General features: G+C 48.2%; 5 protein-coding genes and 1 non-coding gene across 9 annotated transcripts in view; 3 read left to right on the top strand and 3 right to left on the bottom strand.

Moving 5' to 3' along the window:
- The window catches only part of wbp2nl (WBP2 N-terminal like), a 7,651-nt gene extending 4,381 nt beyond the window's left edge, over positions 1 to 3,270 (bottom strand). The window contains exons 1-4 of the mRNA XM_084677360.1: positions 3,129 to 3,270; positions 2,216 to 2,324; positions 1,566 to 1,704; positions 64 to 156 (exon numbers count right to left, since the gene is read on the bottom strand). Of these exons, the coding sequence (XP_084533486.1) occupies positions 64 to 156; positions 1,566 to 1,704; positions 2,216 to 2,324; positions 3,129 to 3,187 (400 nt within the window). The 5' untranslated portion in view covers positions 3,188 to 3,270. The remainder of the gene's footprint in view (positions 1 to 63; positions 157 to 1,565; positions 1,705 to 2,215; positions 2,325 to 3,128) is intronic.
- LOC146253874 (zona pellucida sperm-binding protein 1-like) lies at positions 2,919 to 9,712 on the top strand. Of its 4 annotated transcripts, XM_084677356.1 has the most exons (13): positions 3,662 to 3,958; positions 4,111 to 4,235; positions 4,435 to 4,555; positions 5,212 to 5,346; positions 5,640 to 5,812; positions 5,935 to 6,014; positions 6,485 to 6,615; positions 7,233 to 7,416; positions 7,611 to 7,680; positions 8,187 to 8,261; positions 8,754 to 8,823; positions 9,293 to 9,427; positions 9,549 to 9,712. In XM_084677356.1, the coding sequence occupies exons 1-12, from the start codon at positions 3,766 to 3,768 to the stop codon at positions 9,400 to 9,402; spliced, it is 1,467 nt and encodes a 488-aa protein (XP_084533482.1). In that variant the 5' UTR covers positions 3,662 to 3,765; the 3' UTR covers positions 9,403 to 9,427; positions 9,549 to 9,712. The 4 variants fall into 4 exon arrangements, with proteins under 4 accessions (XP_084533483.1, XP_084533480.1, XP_084533481.1 ...); XM_084677357.1 differs by lacking the exons at positions 3,662 to 3,958; positions 9,549 to 9,712 and adding an exon at positions 2,919 to 3,101 and having other exon boundaries at positions 8,754 to 9,422; XM_084677354.1 differs by lacking the exon at positions 9,549 to 9,712 and having other exon boundaries at positions 3,652 to 3,958; positions 8,754 to 9,422.
- Positions 9,713 to 9,912: 200 nt separating this feature from the next.
- On the bottom strand, positions 9,913 to 12,123 carry rrp7a (ribosomal RNA processing 7 homolog A). The gene is made up of 7 exons (XM_084677359.1): positions 12,033 to 12,123; positions 11,570 to 11,712; positions 11,257 to 11,382; positions 10,919 to 11,042; positions 10,707 to 10,804; positions 10,184 to 10,391; positions 9,913 to 10,084 (listed from the first exon to the last, which is right to left on the bottom strand). Exons 1-7 carry the CDS (start codon positions 12,091 to 12,093, stop codon positions 9,999 to 10,001), a joined length of 846 nt encoding a protein of 281 aa, XP_084533485.1. The 5' UTR covers positions 12,094 to 12,123; the 3' UTR covers positions 9,913 to 9,998.
- Positions 12,124 to 12,337: 214 nt separating this feature from the next.
- Positions 12,338 to 19,112, bottom strand: poldip3 (polymerase (DNA-directed), delta interacting protein 3). Its single transcript, XM_084678148.1, has 10 exons — positions 18,899 to 19,112; positions 18,178 to 18,284; positions 17,255 to 17,676; positions 16,377 to 16,436; positions 16,159 to 16,233; positions 15,580 to 15,819; positions 15,091 to 15,168; positions 14,562 to 14,691; positions 14,035 to 14,101; positions 12,338 to 13,483 (listed from the first exon to the last, which is right to left on the bottom strand). The coding sequence occupies exons 1-10, from the start codon at positions 18,967 to 18,969 to the stop codon at positions 13,273 to 13,275; spliced, it is 1,461 nt and encodes a 486-aa protein (XP_084534274.1). The 5' UTR covers positions 18,970 to 19,112; the 3' UTR covers positions 12,338 to 13,272.
- A 278-nt stretch (positions 19,113 to 19,390) lies between these two features.
- fam234b (family with sequence similarity 234 member B) overlaps positions 19,391 to 20,000 on the top strand; it is an 8,594-nt gene continuing 7,984 nt past the window's right edge. Inside the window, exon 1 of the mRNA XM_084678147.1 lies at positions 19,391 to 20,000. This exon is cut by the window's right edge and continues 188 nt beyond it. The gene's annotated coding sequence lies outside the window, so the exon portion shown is untranslated.
- LOC146253871 (U12 minor spliceosomal RNA) lies at positions 19,526 to 19,680 on the top strand. The gene has a single exon (XR_014731958.1). It is a non-coding gene; the product is annotated as a U12 minor spliceosomal RNA (small nuclear RNA).

Below are 20,000 nucleotides of genomic sequence, written 5' to 3'. Positions count from 1 at the left end.
GAGGGTGGTGACATCGTCGGGACGTGGCGAAACAATGAGACGGATGCGGACGTGGGAACCTACCGTTGGTGGCCAGTTTGAAGAGTTCCTGGCCCAGCTCGATGGCGCCCCCGCTGGTGAAGGACATCTTGAAGGTTGCCTGGCCTTCCCAGCCACCTGGAACGACAGGATGTGATGTCACTAAAAAGCTAATAACCTGATGAGGCTGGCCCACGACAGAACCACGCGATCACCCTATAGTCGTGGCCATAAGTTTAGGCAATGACAAATGTTGTGTTTTGATAAGTTTGCTGGTTTAGTATTTGAGGAAAATGTTTCTTTAGAATACTGAAATACAATAAGGCACATTTCATATTGTTTAAAGCTTTTTTGGGGCAAAAATGGTCAAGGGCCGGGTTTCCCAGATTCGTTCGCTCTTAACGCTAAGAGCTTCTTAAGAACATTCGAAAAGCGCTCTAGAACGCTCTTAGAACATTCTTAAGAAGCTCTTAGCGTTAAGAGCTTCTTAACAAATCTGGGACACCCGGCCAATATATGTAAATAGTCCCCTCTTTTACAGCAGTCAATCTGCTCTTAAAATCCAATCAGAATGATAGTGATTTCACCTGGCTATAACTAGTTCGCACTTTTCCCTGTTCTGATGATGTGACTTACTGAAATTAAGTTAGCAGTCATTTTATGCCAAGGCCCAGCAAGCTTTGCAAAATGTATGTCGCTCCCAATACTTTTGGCCACGGCTCTACACCTCCAGGCCTAATCCAGCCAAGGAATGAAAGCTGATGATCAGATACCAGTGTTTCTCATTAATTACTTAAACTTTGGCCACAGTCTAGGACAGTTTGTCCCCCCCCAGTCTCATAATAAAATAAATGTTTACACTTCTTATAATGACATAAAAGATCTCCAGAGCGTTGACGTTATCCAGCATTTCTAGCTAGCTGATGTCAGTTATCTATGCTTAACATCATTACCAGCAGCTCTGACAACATAACTATTGTCAACATCCAAGGAGCAAGTTGCCTAAGAGTCACGTCACGCTACATGCAATCCGGTATTTTCTTTCTTCTTTTAAAAAACAGAACAGCTCAACACAGTTTAATTTTCTTTGACGGTTGAAAAGTTTCCTCTCGTCGATTTGACCACTTGTGAATGGCGTATAACTGGCTTGTTTACCATGCTTTATGGGTATTGCTTTTTTGCTGTGTCATCACCATTCAACTATACAAACAATGTGTTTGTGATTAAATGATCTAGCCTCTTCATTTTGCTTTAATAAAGGAGGCATTTAAAATGTTAACACTTTTCTTCTCGAAGAACCTGTTCTTAGTGGGTCCAATGTCCACCTACCAGTTTATTTTTTTATTTTTTTGTCTACAGTACTATGGTTTGATTCAATTTCATCAAAGTTGCAACAGAAGACCTATGTTCTGGTATGCTAGCAAAAATAAAACCCTGATCACCAGACCCCGACCCAAGTACTCCTTGGTTTGAGAATATAGACAAAACACTGTGTGCAACCCCGGGTGCTGTGCAGGTGATGGGGGGAAGTTCTGTGGACCTCTTACCCCCGGTCTCGGCAGACACGGTCCCTCGGATGTAGTTGGCGGCGAAGACAGGCTGCTCGATGCTGCAGCCCTTCATCAGGTAGTAAGGGAACATCACAGACCCCAGGCTGTCCTTGGCATTACTGGACACAAACACCAGCTGAACCGGAGGGAGGGGGAGGGAGAGAGAGGGATGGGGGGCAGGGCGGGAGGGCGGGAGGGAACGATGGAGGGAGGGGAGGGGAGGAGGGAGAGAGAGAGATGGGGGGCAGGGCGGGAGGGAACGATGGAGGGAGGGGAGGGGGGGAGGGAGAGGGGGCAGGGCGGGAGGGAACGATGGAGGGAGGGGAGGGGGGGAGCGGGGATGAGAGGGAGGGGGGAGGCAGGGAATGATGGAGGGAGGAGTGAGGGAGAGAGAGGGAGGAGGGAGAGAGAGGGAGGGGGGTGGCAGGGAATGATGGAGGGAGGAGTGAGGGAGAGAGAGGGAGGTGGGAGAGAGAGAGGGAGGGGGGTGGCGGGAGAGAGGGAGGGAGGTTGAGATAGGGAGGGCCAATATGACGTCAATTTGTTTAGCTTGACCTTTAACATACCAAAAAGACCATGCATGCACACGCACACAACTTGTCCCAGATGCATTTAAACCAAGACAGTGGCAAGCAGGTAGGGCTTACTCTGTATGGAGTGAGGTAGACAGTCCCCTTCTTGGTTCCTTTCAGGACATCGTTCTTGCCGGTCACATCGCTGAAGGAAAGCTCCACATTCTTGCACTCCCTCAGCACACTGTTCGCATGGTTATATGGACTTGTTACTACGCCAGTTGTACAGAAGTGACAAAACTGGTTGTCTCATATTGAAAACTTTCTAGAGCGTTCACAGCTGGGCGCACACACACATTTGTCAATGAGAATTGCCATATGTCAGGAAATTATAAAACGGACAATTCCAAGATGTACCCATGCAAGCTTCTCGTTAAAGTGTTTAGCAAATAAATTGCCCAATCTTCCAACCACAACATCCCGAAAACTAGCCAATCACTAGTTAAAATGACAGTAGCCCTACAGCAATATCATGGGTTTGGTGTTTAATAGATAATAACAAGCATACAAATCTTGGACAGTCAACTCACGACGGCGTGGATGGCATAAGTTATAGTTTTATGTGAATAGTTTGAAAGCTACAACTGCAATTAGCTAGCTACTGTACTGTAGGCAATGTGGTTACGTAGTCAAGCTAACTCGAACAGGCCCAAGTCTATGGACTTACACTTTAGCTAGCCTATGTGGCTAGCTACCTATCGCATGAAAAAAACATAGTTCACTTAATTCACTGAAACTAAAAACGTCAAGCCAGATTTGTCAGACCGATGTTGTAGACAGTACCTAGATGCCGTACTTTAGTTGCTAACATATTAAGCCAGAAAACTCCAATCATATAGCTAGAGAGCTAGCTGATGCTAACTACTATGACGAGTTCGCGACACTCGAACTAACTAGACGTTTAGACTAGCTACGAGGCGTACTGTATTAACAAGACAGCTTGCCACGAACTGTAAACAAAGTAAGTACGCTTTCAAGTATTCTTTACCTTTCGCCGTTGTTGATCAAAACGCCCCCGTTCTGAGAATGATTTCGATTCAAAGCCATGTTGACAAACAGAGGTCTGGATAGCTCTAGTGCAGATGGCAGCTGAACCACCCCAAAAACGCCGAGTTGTTACGTCACACGATCAGCTGTCTCGTGATTTGGAGGTATTTGGTTAGGTAATTCTGGACTGTCAACATGTTTATGAGTAACTCCTGTGTTATGTACCAAAGGAATTTGTCATGTTGTATTATGTTTGTTTTGTGTTTGATTAAAAATCTTCGCCTGTTATGTTTGGTAATATAGTTCTGGAACCATCGGTGACAATAACGTTAATCTGTTAGGGTTAGACCTGTAAAGTTTTGTCATTAAAACGTGCGTCAAGAGGCGCCCCTCAGTAGGAGATATATCATTGAGCCTCCATGAATAGAGCAAATGGGTCAAATAAAACTGTACATCTCTTGGGACACATGTACCTGTTACACTTTCACCTATCAACTAGGATTACAAATCTCGTGCGATTTCACAGTACATCGTAGTCGCCTGTTGCCAGATTGCGAAGACGCTACACAGCCAATAATTTATGCTAAATAATTAGCCTGTTAATCGTTCGCTAAAATCTCAGTTTATTCAAACAAAACATGCACTCCATTTCACAAAACGTGTGTTTTGTAATATTAGCATTCTTATCGCCAAACCTCACATGCCAACCACCTGCTGACTTCAAACCCCCTGAACAAGGAGCCCGTCATGTCCTGCCTCGAGTCACTTGTAAAAGCCAACGAATAGATGCAGTTTTTGGTCCACTGGTTGGTCCCAATCTGTACATCATAGGTAAAACAATCGCATTGTAAATACGTTTTTAATAGATTAATTCTACACATTTTGTTGTCCTTACACACGCACGTGGTTTTGCCCTTTGTTGGCCTTAAGGTGGCTAGTAAATTGTAAACAAAGAAAATTGTTCCTGTCTCCCACATCTTCAGACAAGACTGGGAAACGCGTGCCAGTGCCTAAAACCAAAGAACACTGCGGGGTGCAGAGAGGCAGATCAAAGAGTGGTGATGTCTCATTCTTCAGTAGATATGACAGCTGTTTCGTCCAGGTTGAGGTAATCCCAACGGTTTGACTAACAGCAAGGGTTCCTTTCCAAGTGTGTATTTTCCGGACTCATTCTAGTTTTCCAGTTTTATCTGCCTGTGTCTTGTCTAAATTCCTCTTAACAATCTCTAACCTCTTAGACCCAGGCCTTGGCCATCATCTCTATGGATATAGGAATGTGCGGATTCACTAACCTCTGCTTTTTAAAGGACGACATGATGAGGGTGTCCCTGGAAGTCCAGTTGATTGCAGAGGAACAGTGGCACAAGGTCACCCTAAGCTGTCCTCTGCCCCTTAAAAAGGGTGTGACCTCCAGCACCCCTCCACCGTGTAAGTAGGGTGCTAACACATCTCCTCAGAATTGCCATTGTTGTACTAATGGCTGGCTGGCCACTCACAGACCAAGGCTACAGGTGAATGGTGCTTGGCAGTTTATTAGCATCTCCAGAATCGAGAATTGAGGGAGTCAGGTGGCTGAGCGGTGAGGGAATCGGGCTAGTAATCAGACGGTTGCCAGTTCGATTCCCGGCTGAGAAAAATGACATTGTGTCCTTGGGCAAGGCACTTCACCCTACTTGCCTCGGGGGGAACGTCCCTGTACTTACTGTAAGTCGCTCTGGATAAGAGGGTCTGCTAAATGACTAAATGCAATGTAAATGTCATCTTGTCCAGTACAAGTAGTAATCCAAAAAGAATGTTCAAAGCAGTCCTCTTCTTTGACGAACACTAAATTCAACTCCAGCTTTTGCAGCCTAAAATAACTAGGGGAAGTATTCATTTGGAAGGTGGGAGGGCTCGACATGAATAGAGGTGCATTGAAAAGTAAATCACACGCCATTCGGTAGACCATTGCCTCAAGATAACAATGATTCATTCAATCAATTATCTCATGAGCTTCCAGCCAATAGGTGTACATAAAACTGATGCAATGAGATGGGTCATCTAAGACGTATCCTTTCTATGATCTGGATGGCCCCCTTGCACAGCACCACTTGGGGAGTGTGGCATTGAGAGAGCCCTGCGATTGGCCTGTGGACCCCAGGCTGTCTCTGCCGATGCCTGTCTCATAATGGACTGTTGCTACGACGCTCAGGACTCGACCTGTTACTACAGGATGAATGGTATGATCGTTTTGATCTTTGCGTTGTGGTGTGTGTCACAGAGGGATTTGACTACACGTAGTGGTGCTGGGTGCTGAATTGGATCCTTGATGTGGATTACAAAAAAGGAAAGGGTTAGCAGGTTGTGTGTTTTCATACTGTGGTGTCATACCCAGAAAAGCAGACACTCAACAAACTCATGTAGAGAACATTCCATACCTTCAGTCGTCCACAGCCAGTTTGACTATCTGTGGAGAGTTTGGGGGAAACAATCTTAAGCATGCCTTTTATCAGTCCTTTCCCTTTGCCTTCAGCTTGCTCACAGGACAGCCATTTTGTGTTCTGGGTGAGGGCGTCCGACTCTGACCCCCGTCTCAATACCAGCAGCTTAGTGGTCAAGGACCAGCCTCAGTGCTTTCCTGTGGTGACCACATCAGATACAGCCGTCTTCAAGGTCGGCATGACGGACTGTGGAACTAAGATAAAGGTGAGGCTAGTAATCCGCGTGACCTATGCCCTAAATATCCCTGAAAATGTGTTTTGAGTAGTAGAGCTTGATATGAACGATATTAAGGTTGTTCTTTGACGCCATCTGTTTGGTATTTCCAGGTGGAGGGAGATCTGATTATCTATGAGGTAGAGGTGGAGGAAGTGCTGACAGACGCTTCTGACAGAGACGCCCGCTTCAGGTGCCGTGGGTGTCAAACCCTCTTGTCTTCCTGTGGATGTTAGACTTGGCACGTCATTGTTTTCAGACGAGGACTAGGGTGTTTCTGATTCAGTATGAAAGTGGGACTGTGACATCATACGCAGAAAGGGGGGGAGGGGGGTCTTATCCTCCAGAGATGTGACCATGAGATCACATCTCTGGTTTTTGATTAGGTTTTTAATTGTTAATTTGTTTGTGATTGTTATTGTAAATTATGTTGTAGGATTGTGATTGTAATATACTGTAGCACTTTGAGTACAAGAAAGACATGACACATCAAATATTATCATTGTTATTATTATCACGCATGATGCAGGCAGAGAAGGCTGGTCAACTGACAAGAACAACGAGCTGCCAGTTTGTGCATCTCGGCGACGTCGTCCCCGCTGCAGTGATGTCATCTTTTTGTAGTTCTTTTTTGTAGTTCTCCAATGATTCAGGGCTTTCCAGTCTGCAGGTTCAGTGTGAGTACGAGGCATCACATGTCCAGAAGCACAAATACCTGCAGTCCTTGAATCCCACCAACCCTCCAGCGGTTACAGCTCTGGGGATGGTCCAAGTCCAGATGAGAATCGCCACAGGTACTGTCCAATCATCCCAATGTCTTTCCAGGTAAGAGAGATCCTAGAGAACACAATGGAGGTGCACACGCCAGGCTGTGAGAAGCAATCAAGGAGGTGCTACTTAAAGCTGTGAACCAACGAGAAACACGATTAGCTATTAGCATGCAGCGCAAGTGAACAATGTATTGTTTGGATGTATTGTTTGTTGTACTGTGACTGTCAAGGCATTTATGATGACCCACCACAGAGACCAAGACAAATTTCCCTGAGCGGGACAATAAAGTTCATTGTATCGTATCGAACATCCACCATCACACAAAGAACTCGACCCAGAGTCTCAGACGAGGCATCTCACTCTCATATCTGGGAGTCAGGTGACTGAGCGGTTAGGGAATCGGGCTAGTAATCTGAAGGTCGCCAGTTCGATTCCCGGCCACACCAAATGACGTTGTATCCTTGGGCAAGGCACTTCACCCTACTTGCCTCGGGGGAATGTCCCTGTACTTACTGTAAGTCGCTCTGAATAAGAGCGTCTGCTAAAGGACTAAATGTAATGTAAATATCTCCAATGGACCGTCCCATGTTTGATATCTCCGCCATTTAGGGGGGGGGGGGTGTTTATTTTACATTTTTAGACGAGTCCTTCACCTCCTTCATCCCCGGGGAGCAGCTGCCTCTGACTGTGGCCCTGCAGAAGCCTGTGCATGTAGAGGTGTCCATCAATACTCCGTTCCCCGACCCCAACCTCTCCCTGCGTGTGCGGGACTGCTTCGCCTACCCAGCCTCCAGACACTCCATCTGGACTCTTCTCTATGACGGGTGACTGGGAGGGGCGGGGGGGAGTAGGGTCTTCCAGAATGTACTATCCACTGCGTTAACTCACTTCCAGAGGCCCATGTCTTTGTTGTTTTCTAGTATGAAATGGGCCCGTAGCCTTCTTACTCTGTAACAGATGGAGAGGCGACTCAGTGAGTTTTCTGTTGTTTTGTCTCTCCGGCGCCTCTCCCTGCCAGGTGTCCCGATCCCCAAGACGACATGAAGAGCTCCGTCTTTGAGAGCCCAGTCGGGAACACCACCTCCCAGGTGACGTAGCTGAATCAAGCGCCTCTAGGTTGGAAGGGGTGTGAGTCACATCTTACGAATGAGCTTCAGACGGGCCCAAAGCTTCTTAATACATTTGAGTACACGTGCTTGCGGGCAGCTGCACGTTCTAGGCGAATGCATTCACAACGGCAAAGAGGAAATGGTCACAGGAAACCTTTTGGATCGCAAACAACGAAAGGGATGTGTGTAATCCCCCTCTTCTGGTGTCTCTTGTCTCAGCCCCCCCCCCCCCTCCCCCCCCCCTTCTTTGAATTGGGCGTCTCTCCCCCCTGAGATGTCCGTCCACAAGCTCAGGGCCAGTGGGCCTGGGCCCTTGTCCAATCCTCCTGTCATCAACATACCATGTCCTCTGTCTCTGCTTCCACACACACCCATGTGATGACCAGTCCCATGCACATACTTCATGGTTTTCTAGCTTTTTAAGTTTTACTTGACATATGATATACACACACAAACCATCTTAATGTGCACATTTCTCTTCTCAGGTGCAGGTCCGGAGGTTCAACGTCCACACTTTTGCCTTCTTGGATCCTGAGACGGGTCAACTCAGTTCTGAGGAGGTACTAGTTGATACGGTTCAATTTTTAGACGTCCAATCTAATCTTTCATTTTTGATGGTCTTACCGGACCATTAAAGTAGCGATATAGCCAGTTGACTGAAACGCATTCAGTTTTGAAGACAGTTGTTTCCTTGTCAATCCAGTTGTAGCTGTTCACTTGGGTCCACTTTGTTCATCATCCCTCAAATCCAATTCCTTATCATACGTCCATATTTATAATTTACTGACTAAATGTTTCATGATATAAAATGATTCCCTTATCCCTGTCTGAACATTTTTTTCTCTCAAGATAATGTCTTCATATCTTTTTCTCTCCATTTAATTCTCTTCCTCAAATATTTCTTCTCTAATTTTGTCTGTCTCAACACCATAACTAAACCGTATCAACAATCTAATTTCTCCTCTCTTTTGTGTTGGACTACTACCGCCAAAGTGGGCTCAGTCTGCAGTGGTTCAAAGTGTAAAAGGACATGTTCCATCTCTGCTTGCTAGATGTTCTTCTACTGCTGGGTGGAGATCTGCTCAAAGGACATGAAGTGTGAACAGCGCTGCTCCATCACCTGTGAGTGCCGTTCCCATGGCGACACACCCGCGAGTGCCGCTCCCATGGCGACACACCCGCGAGTGCCGCTCGCCGCTCCCATGGCGACACACCCGCGAGTGCCGCTCCCATGGCGACACACCCGCGAGTGCCGCTCCCATGGCGACACACCCGCGAGTGCCGCTCCCATGGCGACACACCCGCGAGTGCCGCTCCCATGGCGACACACTGAGGAGCCTATGAGAGGTTTAGCCTCCCTTCCTCCTCCATCCGACATGCACGGATAGGTGAAAGCCATGTGAACAAACCCCGCGTTTTCTCCCTGAGAGCGCCTCAAGAAGGGCGGGCAGGAAGAAGGCAGTCTGTAGTTGATCTCTATCCTTATGTTCCGCAAGGGGAACCAGCCCTGTGGGTCGGCTTGTTGTTCCGAATCCGTCCTGACGTTGTACAGTCTCGACGTTGTAACCGTGTCTCAACCTGTGTTGCTCAGCATATGAGGAGGAACCACAGAGGAAGAGGAGGGAGTCAGAAAGTCAGCAGGTCCAGCTGCTCTCGTTAGGCCCTCTGCTGTTGGCCGAGAACACCGCTGAACCCGAGTAACAGCCAAGAACTCGCTTCAATACAGGTACACCTCTGAGACCGTGTGTATGCACGGGGAGTGAGATGGCATGGAAAGAGATGTGTCGACATGGCACAGAGCCTGTTTCAGACTCCCGTGTCGTTGTCTTGTGTCTGTCCTCGTTCAGTCTTCCTGGCATCTGTCCGGACACTCGTCGTTTTTCCTGCCGTCCCGTTCTGTGGCGGCTGGAAGACACGGTGGCGTGCACCAGGAGGGTAACGACAGAATCCAGCCGCAATGATCCCAGCCAACACACTGACCAAATCCAAATAAAGCATATTTCATGACGTTTTCAAGTCTAACTTCTCTTTAGTTCTAGTTAGCTAGGTAGAGAAATCCTACTTTCCAACATGTTTAGACTGTCTTTATACAAAGATTGTTTCTCATTACCTCAGAGTTTGCGTTAGGAAGTCTTCCATCCACACCAGTCTAGTTTCAGCATGATCACATCTATGATTGTCGCACAGGCATATGAGTCATACTAAGACACGTTTTGTGATTTTAACTAGAAGATTAACTTAGATTTATTGTAGACAAAACAGTTGGGTGACTCGGTTTTAAGAAATTAACAAGTTATTCAGTAAGGCCGGAACTTCCTCTGTGCTCTAAGCAAAGCGATTCTCTGCTTGTCCTCTTCAAACTTTTTCCTCAATTCTGCAATGTCTGAAAGAAAAAAAAGAAGTAAGTCAGTGAGATGCGATTACGTATGCCAGTTTAGTGCTGCTTTCTGAAGATGTTACTGCGACAATGTTGGAAACTTACGTTCTTTCTGCGTGTTCCTGTGCTGCCAGGTGTAGAAGTTGACCAGCTCCTTCCTCTTCCTCTTCCTTGTTTCTTTATGCAAAGCTCTCTGGTTGGCCATCTCGCTGTGGGGGCGGGCCTTGACTCCGCGGCTTCCTCTTGTGACCTTCACCCAGCCCTCCTCATCCTCCTGTTGCTCTTCCGCTGCTTTCTTCTTACGCTCCGCCTCCTGAGAGAAGAAAACGTGTCAGACACGGGTCTCTCTGCTACCGTGAGGCGATCATTTACAACACATATACATTTAGTCATTTAGCAGCCGCTCGTATCCAGAGCGACTCACAGTAAGTACGGGGACATTCTCCCCGAGGCAAATAGAGTTAAGTACCTTGCCCAAGGACACAACGTCATTTTTGCACGGGCGGGAATTGAACCGGCAACCTTCTGATTACTAGCCCGATTCCCTGACCGCTCAGCCATCTGACTCCACGATCAATGAGTTCAGGACTGGAGATTCAAACCATGCAGACCGAGGACCATCTCATACCTCCTCTTTCCTCTTGTCATAGTCCTGCAGGAAGGAGTCCACTACTTTCTGTAGTTTGTTCGGCTGAATTAACGCCTCTCTGTACTGGTCAACCCATTCTGTTCAATAAATGTGTAAAAACATGTTTCGTTACTAGTAAAGGGATGTACACGTTGACTATAGTTGTACTAAAACAAACACTGCAAGTAAAAGGGGCGCTGCTTTGTACGCACTCTGTATGCCCGTTTTCACCGGCTGCTGCTCTGTGGAGACGACCAATGGGACGTCATGGGGGTGGGACTTGGCTGCTGCTATACTGCTGGCGTTGTCGAAAACAACATAACCCACTTTGAAGCCCTGGAAGGAATGGAGACAGAAAGTGGAAAATATCGATCAAGACAACTCATCTGCTCTATGGGTGCGCAGTGTGTCGTCGTGTGCGCGTGGTTTAATAAAGTGAAAGCACAACAGTGAAAGACTGAGAGAAGCTGATGCAGGAGAGCCTACAAAGCAAGCTGGATTTTTAATGTGGCCAGTATCGTCAGTGTCATGATTCTATTTAGAAACGTGCCTGCTTCTGTTTTGGTGTGAAGTACTTGGACATCTTGGGCCCGGTGTGCTCTGAGGAGCCTGGCTTGTCCCTCAGCTCCACAGAAATAACCGGGCCAAACTGAGAGAACAGCTCCTTCACGATTGGCTGGCGGTCAGAGAAAGGCAGAGGTAGGTTTGGTATGTACAGAAACGTTTTCCATGGAAAAAGGATACGTTTAGTCACTACTCCTTTTTGGAAGGGGATATTGGCAAAGACGAGTGCATCACACTCTTGTAGTCAACAGTTGTGCTGGTGGAGTGGAGACATATCTATACAGACGTGAAATAGCTACCTCTGAACAATATGGAGGAATGTTGATGGCAAACAGTGTTTTGTCGAGAGGTCTTTGTGAAGTCTTTTCCGCTCGCACTTTGTGCTCCTTAACAAACACGCTGTGGCGCGCAGCGCTGTCAGGACTGTACTGCAGGGACAGTACTGAAAGACACCAGGTGGACACTTAAGCACAAAACACACCTCTGGATCAGCAAGATAACAAATTAAATCAACTTCTAAACACTGCAGATGACATGTTGAATAAATGATCAAGGTACCGACATCCATTAACTGACGACATCCAAAACAGAAAAAAGGTCCGGCTAGCCTAGCTCTATATCTTAGCACTACATCCTTTCATCATTATGTTTACACCAAAAAACGGTCATACGACCACAAACTGAGAAATTGAAGGCGTTTATCAGTCAAGCATCGACCGCTATAAAAAAAAAACTTAAATCAATAATAAATGTAATAGTTACCAGTAAATCCTCCTGGAATAATGCAAGCCTGGCTGGCATGTTTCGTCTTGGACGGCGCCATCTTTGTTGTGAACTTTCACACAGGAAGTACAATGACATCTGGTCTGCGGTTCCTGTTTGAATCTACTGCGTGTGTAAAGTAAACTCAATGCTTTTCTGTTAAAATGTTTGCCCGTAAAACGTCTGTAAACTATAATTTTAACCATTGTAAACTTAAAATTGTTTGTCATATGGTAATTCAAGCACAATATACCCATTTTATCCATAACGTATTTAACAAACAATTCAAATAAGAATCTGACACGTTTTCTTTACAAAGCGACATATTTAATGCCGGAAAATCACTTGTACAGAGATCTGTCCTCACTACCATATCTTCCTTATGACGGACACACACAGCAGTAGTAGAAAGAGTAATTTACTGACAGTTGTTGAACATAAATTTGAGAGTAAACTTGCATGACTTCTACAACTGCTCCGACACCGATCACCAAGTCAAATAACAATCACAAAATAAGGACAGGACCATTTGAGTGCCACGAAGCAGGGAAGATGGCAAACCAATTACCAGAGTTATGATATACAAGCATTTGTACAGTTATGTTTAAACTCAACAAAAGTGGATTTACACCCAGTATCATTTGGCTGTGTACCGATCTTGTTGCTTGTGGTTCACGGTGGGAAGGTAAGTCAAAGAGAGGGTCTACGTCCAAAACAATCATGATTTCTAAAAGAATGGCGTTCAATGTGAACTAGTTGAACAGGGAACGAAAACCATGTGACTAAAATTACTTTTAAAAAAAAACAAACAAAAAAACAATCCCAAACGACAGCTTTATATTTCCCCTTCCCTCCAAAATGTATTACAGCTATAAATTGACAAAAACCCAGCTCAACCCCAAGTTGGTCCATTCAGGGTTACACACATGAACAAAACAATAAGGAGTTGCAGCTCTGAAAACCAAAATGATCGGATCGACTGTTTCAAAGCTATGGATGATGGACCAGAATGTGGGTTTATTGGGGTAATATGTCCGTAAAATTAATTGGCCCAATTACTGGTTTACCGACTTTGCGCCAGTTGGTGTACGTGGAAAGAAAAGAATCAAACGCAAAAAATAAAAAGAACAAAAAAACGAGTGTGTGCATACGGAGCATGTTCCAGAACATTTCATGGGATTTGAGAGTGCGTGTCGCCGTCTGCGTTTGGGCCGCGACGCTAGACCGCGTTCTAACCGTGTTATATCTTGATACGGAAGGCAGTGGCCTGTGAGCTGGACTCGGTGGTGGAGGTGGACTGGGTGGTGGATTTGAACAAGGCCTTGAGGATGGTCTGGGGGTCCACCTCCGGGGTGGGCTGGGAGGAGGCCGGGCGGCCCCCGGGGCGAGACAGGGAGGCTGGGAGGCCGTCTTTCCTGGCTCCGCCGCTGCCGGGAGTATCACTCAACCTCCTGAGAGAGAGAGAGGGGAGACGGAGAGAGAGGGGAGACGGAGAGAGAGGGGAGACAGAGAGAGAGGGGAGACAGAGAGAGAGAAAGAGACGGGAGAGAGAGAGGGGGGGAGACAGAGAGAGAGGGGATACAGAGAGACAGAGAGAGAAAGGGGGGAGAGAGAGAGAGAGGGGGGGAGACAGAGAGAGAGAGGGGGGGAGACAGAGAGAGAGGGGGGAGACAGAGAGAGAGACGGAGAGAGAGAGAGAGACGGAGAGAGAGAGAGGGGGGAGACAGAGAGAGAAGGGCGGCGGAGACAGAAAGAGAGGGGGGAGACGGAGAGGGGGGGGGAGACGGAGAGGGGGGGGGAGACGGAGAGGGGGGGGGAGACGGAGAGGGGGGGGGAGACGGAGAGGGGGGGGGGAGACGGAGAGGGGGGGGGGGGGAGACGGAGAGGGGCGGGAGAAAGAGAGAGACGGGGAGCGAGAGAGAGAGAGGGGTTCACGTATTTAATATCCAATTCCAAACAGAGGGAAGGTGACAGAAGTCAGGAGACAGAAAAATAAACTTACAAAAGAATGGGCTGGTCTGATGTGATGACGTTTCCCTGCATGTGAAGATTGCACTTCATTGGCTGGCCTGGGGAGCAAAGAGCGAAAGCAGATTGACCACAATATACTCAAACTGGTCCCATCAAAACCTGTACAAAGTACTGTTCTTAGTTCTGATAAACAGCTCTGCATGATTAAATATTGGAAATAATACAATCATATCTGCCCTCCCATGCATAAGACTAGTCCATATGTGGGTCAACATTAGGGTTAGCAGTATTGGTACTCTAGGGAAGGGTAGGGAGTCAGGTGGCTGAGCGGTAAGGGAATTGGGCTAGTAATCAGAAGGTTGCTGGTTTGATTCCCGGCAGTGCCAAATTACGTTGTGTCCTTGGGCAAGGCACTTCACCCTACTTGCCTCGGGGGGAATGTCCCTGTACTTACTGTAAGCCGCTCTGGATAAGAGCGTCTGCTATATGACTCAATGTAAATGACTATATGTACTCTGGGGCCAGGTAAAGGCCTGCCATCCTGCCACCGGCACTCACCGTCCAAGCAGCGGTTGTTGTACTTCCTGTAGGCGCTCACGGCGTCCTCCTTCCGCACAAACACCACCTCCGCCACCCCCACCTTCGCCAGGCGCGCTCGCTTCAAGGCCCCGCACACGCAGAACAGCTCCTGTGGACGGACACACACACACACAGTCAAAGGTTAGTCGGCCTGGATGACTCACACTTTTGAATCCTCGGCAGGCTTGAGGCTGGCGGAGGAAGCCGTGGTGATGTGCATCTAAAGGGGGGGAGAGAGGCCCCTGAGAGTGAGAGGGGGGGGGGGGGGGGAGAGGCCCCTGAGCATGAGAGGAGGGGGGGGGGAGAGGCCCCTGAGCATGAGAGGAGGGGGGAGAGGCCCCTGAGCATGAGAGGAGGGGGGGGGGAGAGGCACCTGAGAATGAGGGAGGGGGGGGGGAAGCCCCTCAGCGTGAGGGAGGAGGGGGGGGGAGAGGCCCCTTAGCGTGAGGGAGGGGGGGAAAGGGGGAAAGCCCCTCAGTGTGACTGAATAGGGGGGGAGAAAACTCACCACAATGTCCTCCTCAGTGACGCGCGGGTGCAGGTTGTTCACCGTGATCTTGGTTCCTTCCAGAGGGCTGAAGGAAGGCTGGGAAGAGGGAAAACACCAAGCACACCGGTTAAACCGGCCCGCTCGATCACTACGGAGGATATCTGAGCGGCAAGGAACCCCCAAAAAACCTTGGCTTCATCCAAGCAAGCGAGCACAGGTGACAGGAAAAGCCAGGCTGGACTCAACACCAACGCAGCATCAGAAACTCACACACCTAGGAAAATCACCACAGTCTGTATCCCTCTTCTAGTAGGGCAAAACAAGACATGGCTCTTTTGCTCCCCCCCCTCCCCCCCATTGTCTCCAACACTCACCCCAGTCTATAGCCAGCCCTTCTCTGTGGTAGTCACCGCTGGTGACCTTATGTAAGAGTGATGCAACGGTGAGTGTGGAGGGCTGGAGGGCACCAGAGCCAGGGAGGTCATGCTGGCAGTCGGGGACACTGACCTGGGGGGGAGTGGGCGGGGAGCTGGCCTCCCTGGGTGCCGTGGCCTGCTGGAGGGTCCTGGAGACGGGCTGGGAGGCGGCTGCGGCAGCGGCCACAGGCCTGGAGGCTCCGCCCCCCGCGCTGGGGGTGGGCCTGGTGGGGGCCACGGGCACCGGGGCCCGGGGGGCGGTGTAGGCGTCGTTCTTCACCACCTTGGTGATGGGGGCCGACATGGAGAAGGTGGAGCCCAGGGTGCCGGGCTGACGGAGGGAGGGGAGGGGAGTCAGCGGGGTATGGGGGAGTGTTGACGTGATACATGTATTCATTCATGTCCCCCCAAAGGGCAAATGGTTCTGCGGCAAGACCATCATACAGACAAATCTATTCACGGCACACTTAAAATAAAAATACTTAAAAAATGAATACAAAACAACAAACCTCCCCACTCGCTACTACCCCTGCTCCCCCTCCATACCCACATTTGACAGAGAAATAGCAGTGGGAATGACAGGCTACGACAGTGTGTGTGTGTGTGTATGAGAGAGATGGGCTGAAACGCACAACTGAAATGTAGAGGCATTAACCGCGCGGCTGCTCACCCGTGACTGCAGCACATTGTTGGTCGTGATCTTCATCTGTTTATTGAGGATTAGGTCCTCGTTGCCTGAAAGAGACTGAGAAGGGGGGGGGGGGACGACAAGACAACACCTTCCAAATCACTGTGGGATGTGGAAACAAATCTACAGGCGTGACCATGTTGGGAGAACCGTAAGTGTGGGGTAGGGTGAGGAAAAACACAAATATATCTTCTCTTTACCTCGGCTCCCCTGCTCGGCATGTTGACCCGGACACCGCTGGACATGCCGACCGGCCTTTGCTGTGGACAGAGACGAGGGCATTAGCATCGGGCGCGGGGCAGGCTCTGGGAACAGGTTCGACACGCTGCGCGTCCACTACAGGAGCGGGCCCATTCCCTTTCGACGAAACCGGGCGTGGCCGCCGCTCCCACAATGCCCTGCGCGGGCGTCGACGCCCGGTTTCGTTGAAAAGGAATGGGACAGCGCCGGCCCGCTCCGTTGTCGTGGACACGCGGGGTGACCCGTCTCCTTCACCTCTCCCAAGAGTCTTCTAGATCTGGGTTGAAGCTGGGGGGGGGGGGGGGGGGGGGTATCCACTAAGCTTCTCAGGGTACTGAACTGAACGACCACGTTGGCACGTGTGGAAATAGTTCCTACCTATGAATGGATTATAACAACTGTTCCGGCGTGCAAGATAGATATGAAACACTCAAAAGCCTTCCTCCCAGTTTCAACCACAAGCCGTGATAAACAATGTTGGTTCCTTGAACTAAATATCACTCGTTGGAAGAATACGATCATAAGCTAGACAGCTGCTATGCAGGGGAGGAGAATTCTCCCCAATGTTGTATAAATAATCATGAAGACTAGATTTTTGACAACTATGAACCGAGTCAGACGCGTTTCCTTGCTAGCGAAAATACAACTTTTGGACTTTCTTTTCACTGGACAACTGAACTGTGCACTTCCTGAGAAAGATTGACCGAACCCACATTTATAAAGACAACAATTGTTGACCAAAAGTGACTAGATCGGCATTCTCCCCTCCACGAGGGCACAACCAAGCGTAGATTCCCCCCCCCCCCCAAATCCCTTCAGGGCCAAGTCGTCAGCCCACCTGGATGGTTTTGGTAATCTTCAGAGGCGGGATCGCCGCCCCCTGGGCCGGCCCCCCGAAGCTCCTCTTAAGGCTCAGCCTATCGCGGGCGTCCATCATCCGGGCGGGCACGCCCCCCGCTTGCAGCGTCAGTCCTCGGGTGTTCAGGCCCCCCGTGCCGGGGCTGAACTGCCTGGCGTTGCCGTTGTTGTTGTTGGCGGCGGCGGCGTGGATCTGGATCTGCTGCATGTGGGTGTGCAGGTGGGCCGCCGGGCCCGCTTGTACCGTCTGCGGCGCCAGCTGGAAGGGGCTCTGGCCTCTCTGTTTGCGCGAGTTGATCATCTGGCGGGCGTCCTGGACTCCGCCCCCTCGGCCGCCGCCGCGGATTTTGAAGCGGGCGTCTTTCTGGCCGATCTTCTGTCGGGCGTCCGTCACCTGGAACCCTGCGGAAGAGAACGGGAAGGGAGAGGGTTAGAGGAGCAGACTCCTATTTGAGATGGACAGATTGTCATTTCCGTCAAATGAAAATGTACAGAAGAACAAAACAATGACACTATGGGAATATGAAAAGATCATTTGACATCCTGCTGAGAGAAGCATTTCAAGAAAACAAAATATGTTTTGTGTATAGCGTTTCTCTAACAGGGAAGAAATGCATCATATCTCAAATTTACAAGACACTTTAATTATTTTTCTAATTCGCACTCCACAAACAAATCCGACTTGGCAATCCCTTCTGTAATAGATGCAAGGTATCACGCTACAAAACATGTTTAAACCAACCATTTTTAGAACGTGCATTTTGCATTTGCTCATTACCTTGACCGTTCAGAGTGAGACGACAGCGTGGGTTAGCCTACGTTTCTAATACTGCTACATTACAATCGTCATCACTTTTCTCAATGATCTTAAACCGCGGTTCGAAAGGTCAATTTTGTCATTACCTGCTCCTGCACCACCACCAAGCCTTTGTCTGGCATCCCCCATCCCAATCTTCTGTCGGGCATCGAACGTCCTCCCAATTCCTCCTGCTCCCCTGCCGAACATAGTCCTGCGTTGGGAGTTAAGATCTGGTTAAGATTCCGGAGGCTACAACCGTTGTAACCATGGAGCGGAAACGTTAAGGCCTACCTCATTCAATAACATAATATTGTAGCTAGCTGGTCAGACACGCATGACGCTTGTCTATGTTGCTTTGCCTTAGCTACAATGGATTCACTAGCAATAACTAGCTAGAAACTATTGCTGTATTAGTAGCAGTTATACTTAGCTTTGGCTAGCTCGCTACATTGACTGGCCACAACGTCTTTATCTACAACTACTAGTTTGGCTAGCTAACTTCGGCTAAGTTACGTAGCCGGGCCGTCTACATCGACGGAGAACCTGCAAACTAGCAAGAAGGCGTTTGTTGGTTTTGCTAGTATGAGTGCGATAGAAGGCTAAGGACAAAACGGCACCAACGCACACCAATAAAGAGAGCTTGCAGCTGTTGCTAATATTGCTAGCAGTGCTAGCTAACACAAACACTGAACAGTCAGCCATCAATAACGTTAGCACTAGCTCATGAACTCGGTTTCCATGGGAGAGATTTTCGTTTGCGATCGCTAAATTACATGTTTGACGTCTAATACGGGCTAAATAATACACACATTTAGCAGGATGTACCTTTTCACAGTGGGTCCTTTGGTGTTCAATCCGCGTCGGCGTATCACTTCGTCTAAAGATAAATCTGCCATCTTCTTTGACTAACTCACGCGCGTGCGTGACGAATAGTGAACGCGAGAAAACGAGAAGCAGCTATGGTAGCTGGGTTAGGTCAAATAAAAAAGGCCTCAGCGATAATAAAACGTTTCACAAAACAACTTTCTAAATATCCGTAGTCTTGTCTGTGAATATTGAAAGTTGTTTTTAAGCAACGTAATCTATAATTACTATAGTGCGATGCAAAAAAAAATTGTTAACACAGTAAATTTAAGGCTTTTCCATTGCTTCTGACGTTGACATCAGGTATCGATTGCTCTTTCCCGCAAGGACGTAAAGTCCTGTGACGTCAGTACTTCCCACAAACCTTTGCGCGTAAATAAACCTAAAAAAATAATCTAAAACTCTATAAAATCTTACAGAAACGTGTTATAGTTTTAACGATGCAACACATTCATGTAATTAGATGTTTGTCTTGCATAACTTGAGAAACGTGTTGATTGCAGACTGATTCTTCTCACGGTTCACAATAACCGTTACCGTGTTTACCTGAGACCGACTTATAGCCTCCTCTGTACCCATCGATTGGTTATGCCTTAAACTGATGAGTAAGGAAAATAACGATGCGGGGTAACGCCCGTGTCCTCGTGCAACTTACGAGATCAATTTTTGAACGGGTAAAGGTCTGCCTGTCAGCGGTGACTCACCTACTTTGTGAGATGCCCTACAGGACTAGGATCTGCCCGGCCCCTATAATGTCAAGAAAAATAATGAAATCAATAATGTACGAGTCTCATGAGATTTCCGCTCTTTTATTAACTCGAGGAAAGTTATTTGTGGCCCGTTCAAACTGTTAAATGATTAATACTTACTGTGTCAGTTTGTGCATTTTGGACCACAAGATGGCGGTAATGCAGGATTCGTTAGAGAGAAGTCTGTTTCTACCTAGCCCCCAGGGGAATCATTACTAATATAACATAATGATACTTTGGAAGATCACCCTTATTGTTATTCAGTAATTAGCAATAAAACACAATTAAGGCAATAATTGTTAAGTGGGAAGAGA

Source organism: Hypomesus nipponensis, chromosome 17 (assembly GCF_054491055.1).
Source record: "Hypomesus nipponensis isolate SF chromosome 17, ASM5449105v1, whole genome shotgun sequence".
NCBI lineage: Eukaryota > Metazoa > Chordata > Actinopteri > Osmeriformes > Osmeridae > Hypomesus > Hypomesus nipponensis.
The sequence above is the reverse complement of the archived record's forward strand: the minus strand, read 5'-3'. Positions and strand labels throughout refer to the sequence as shown.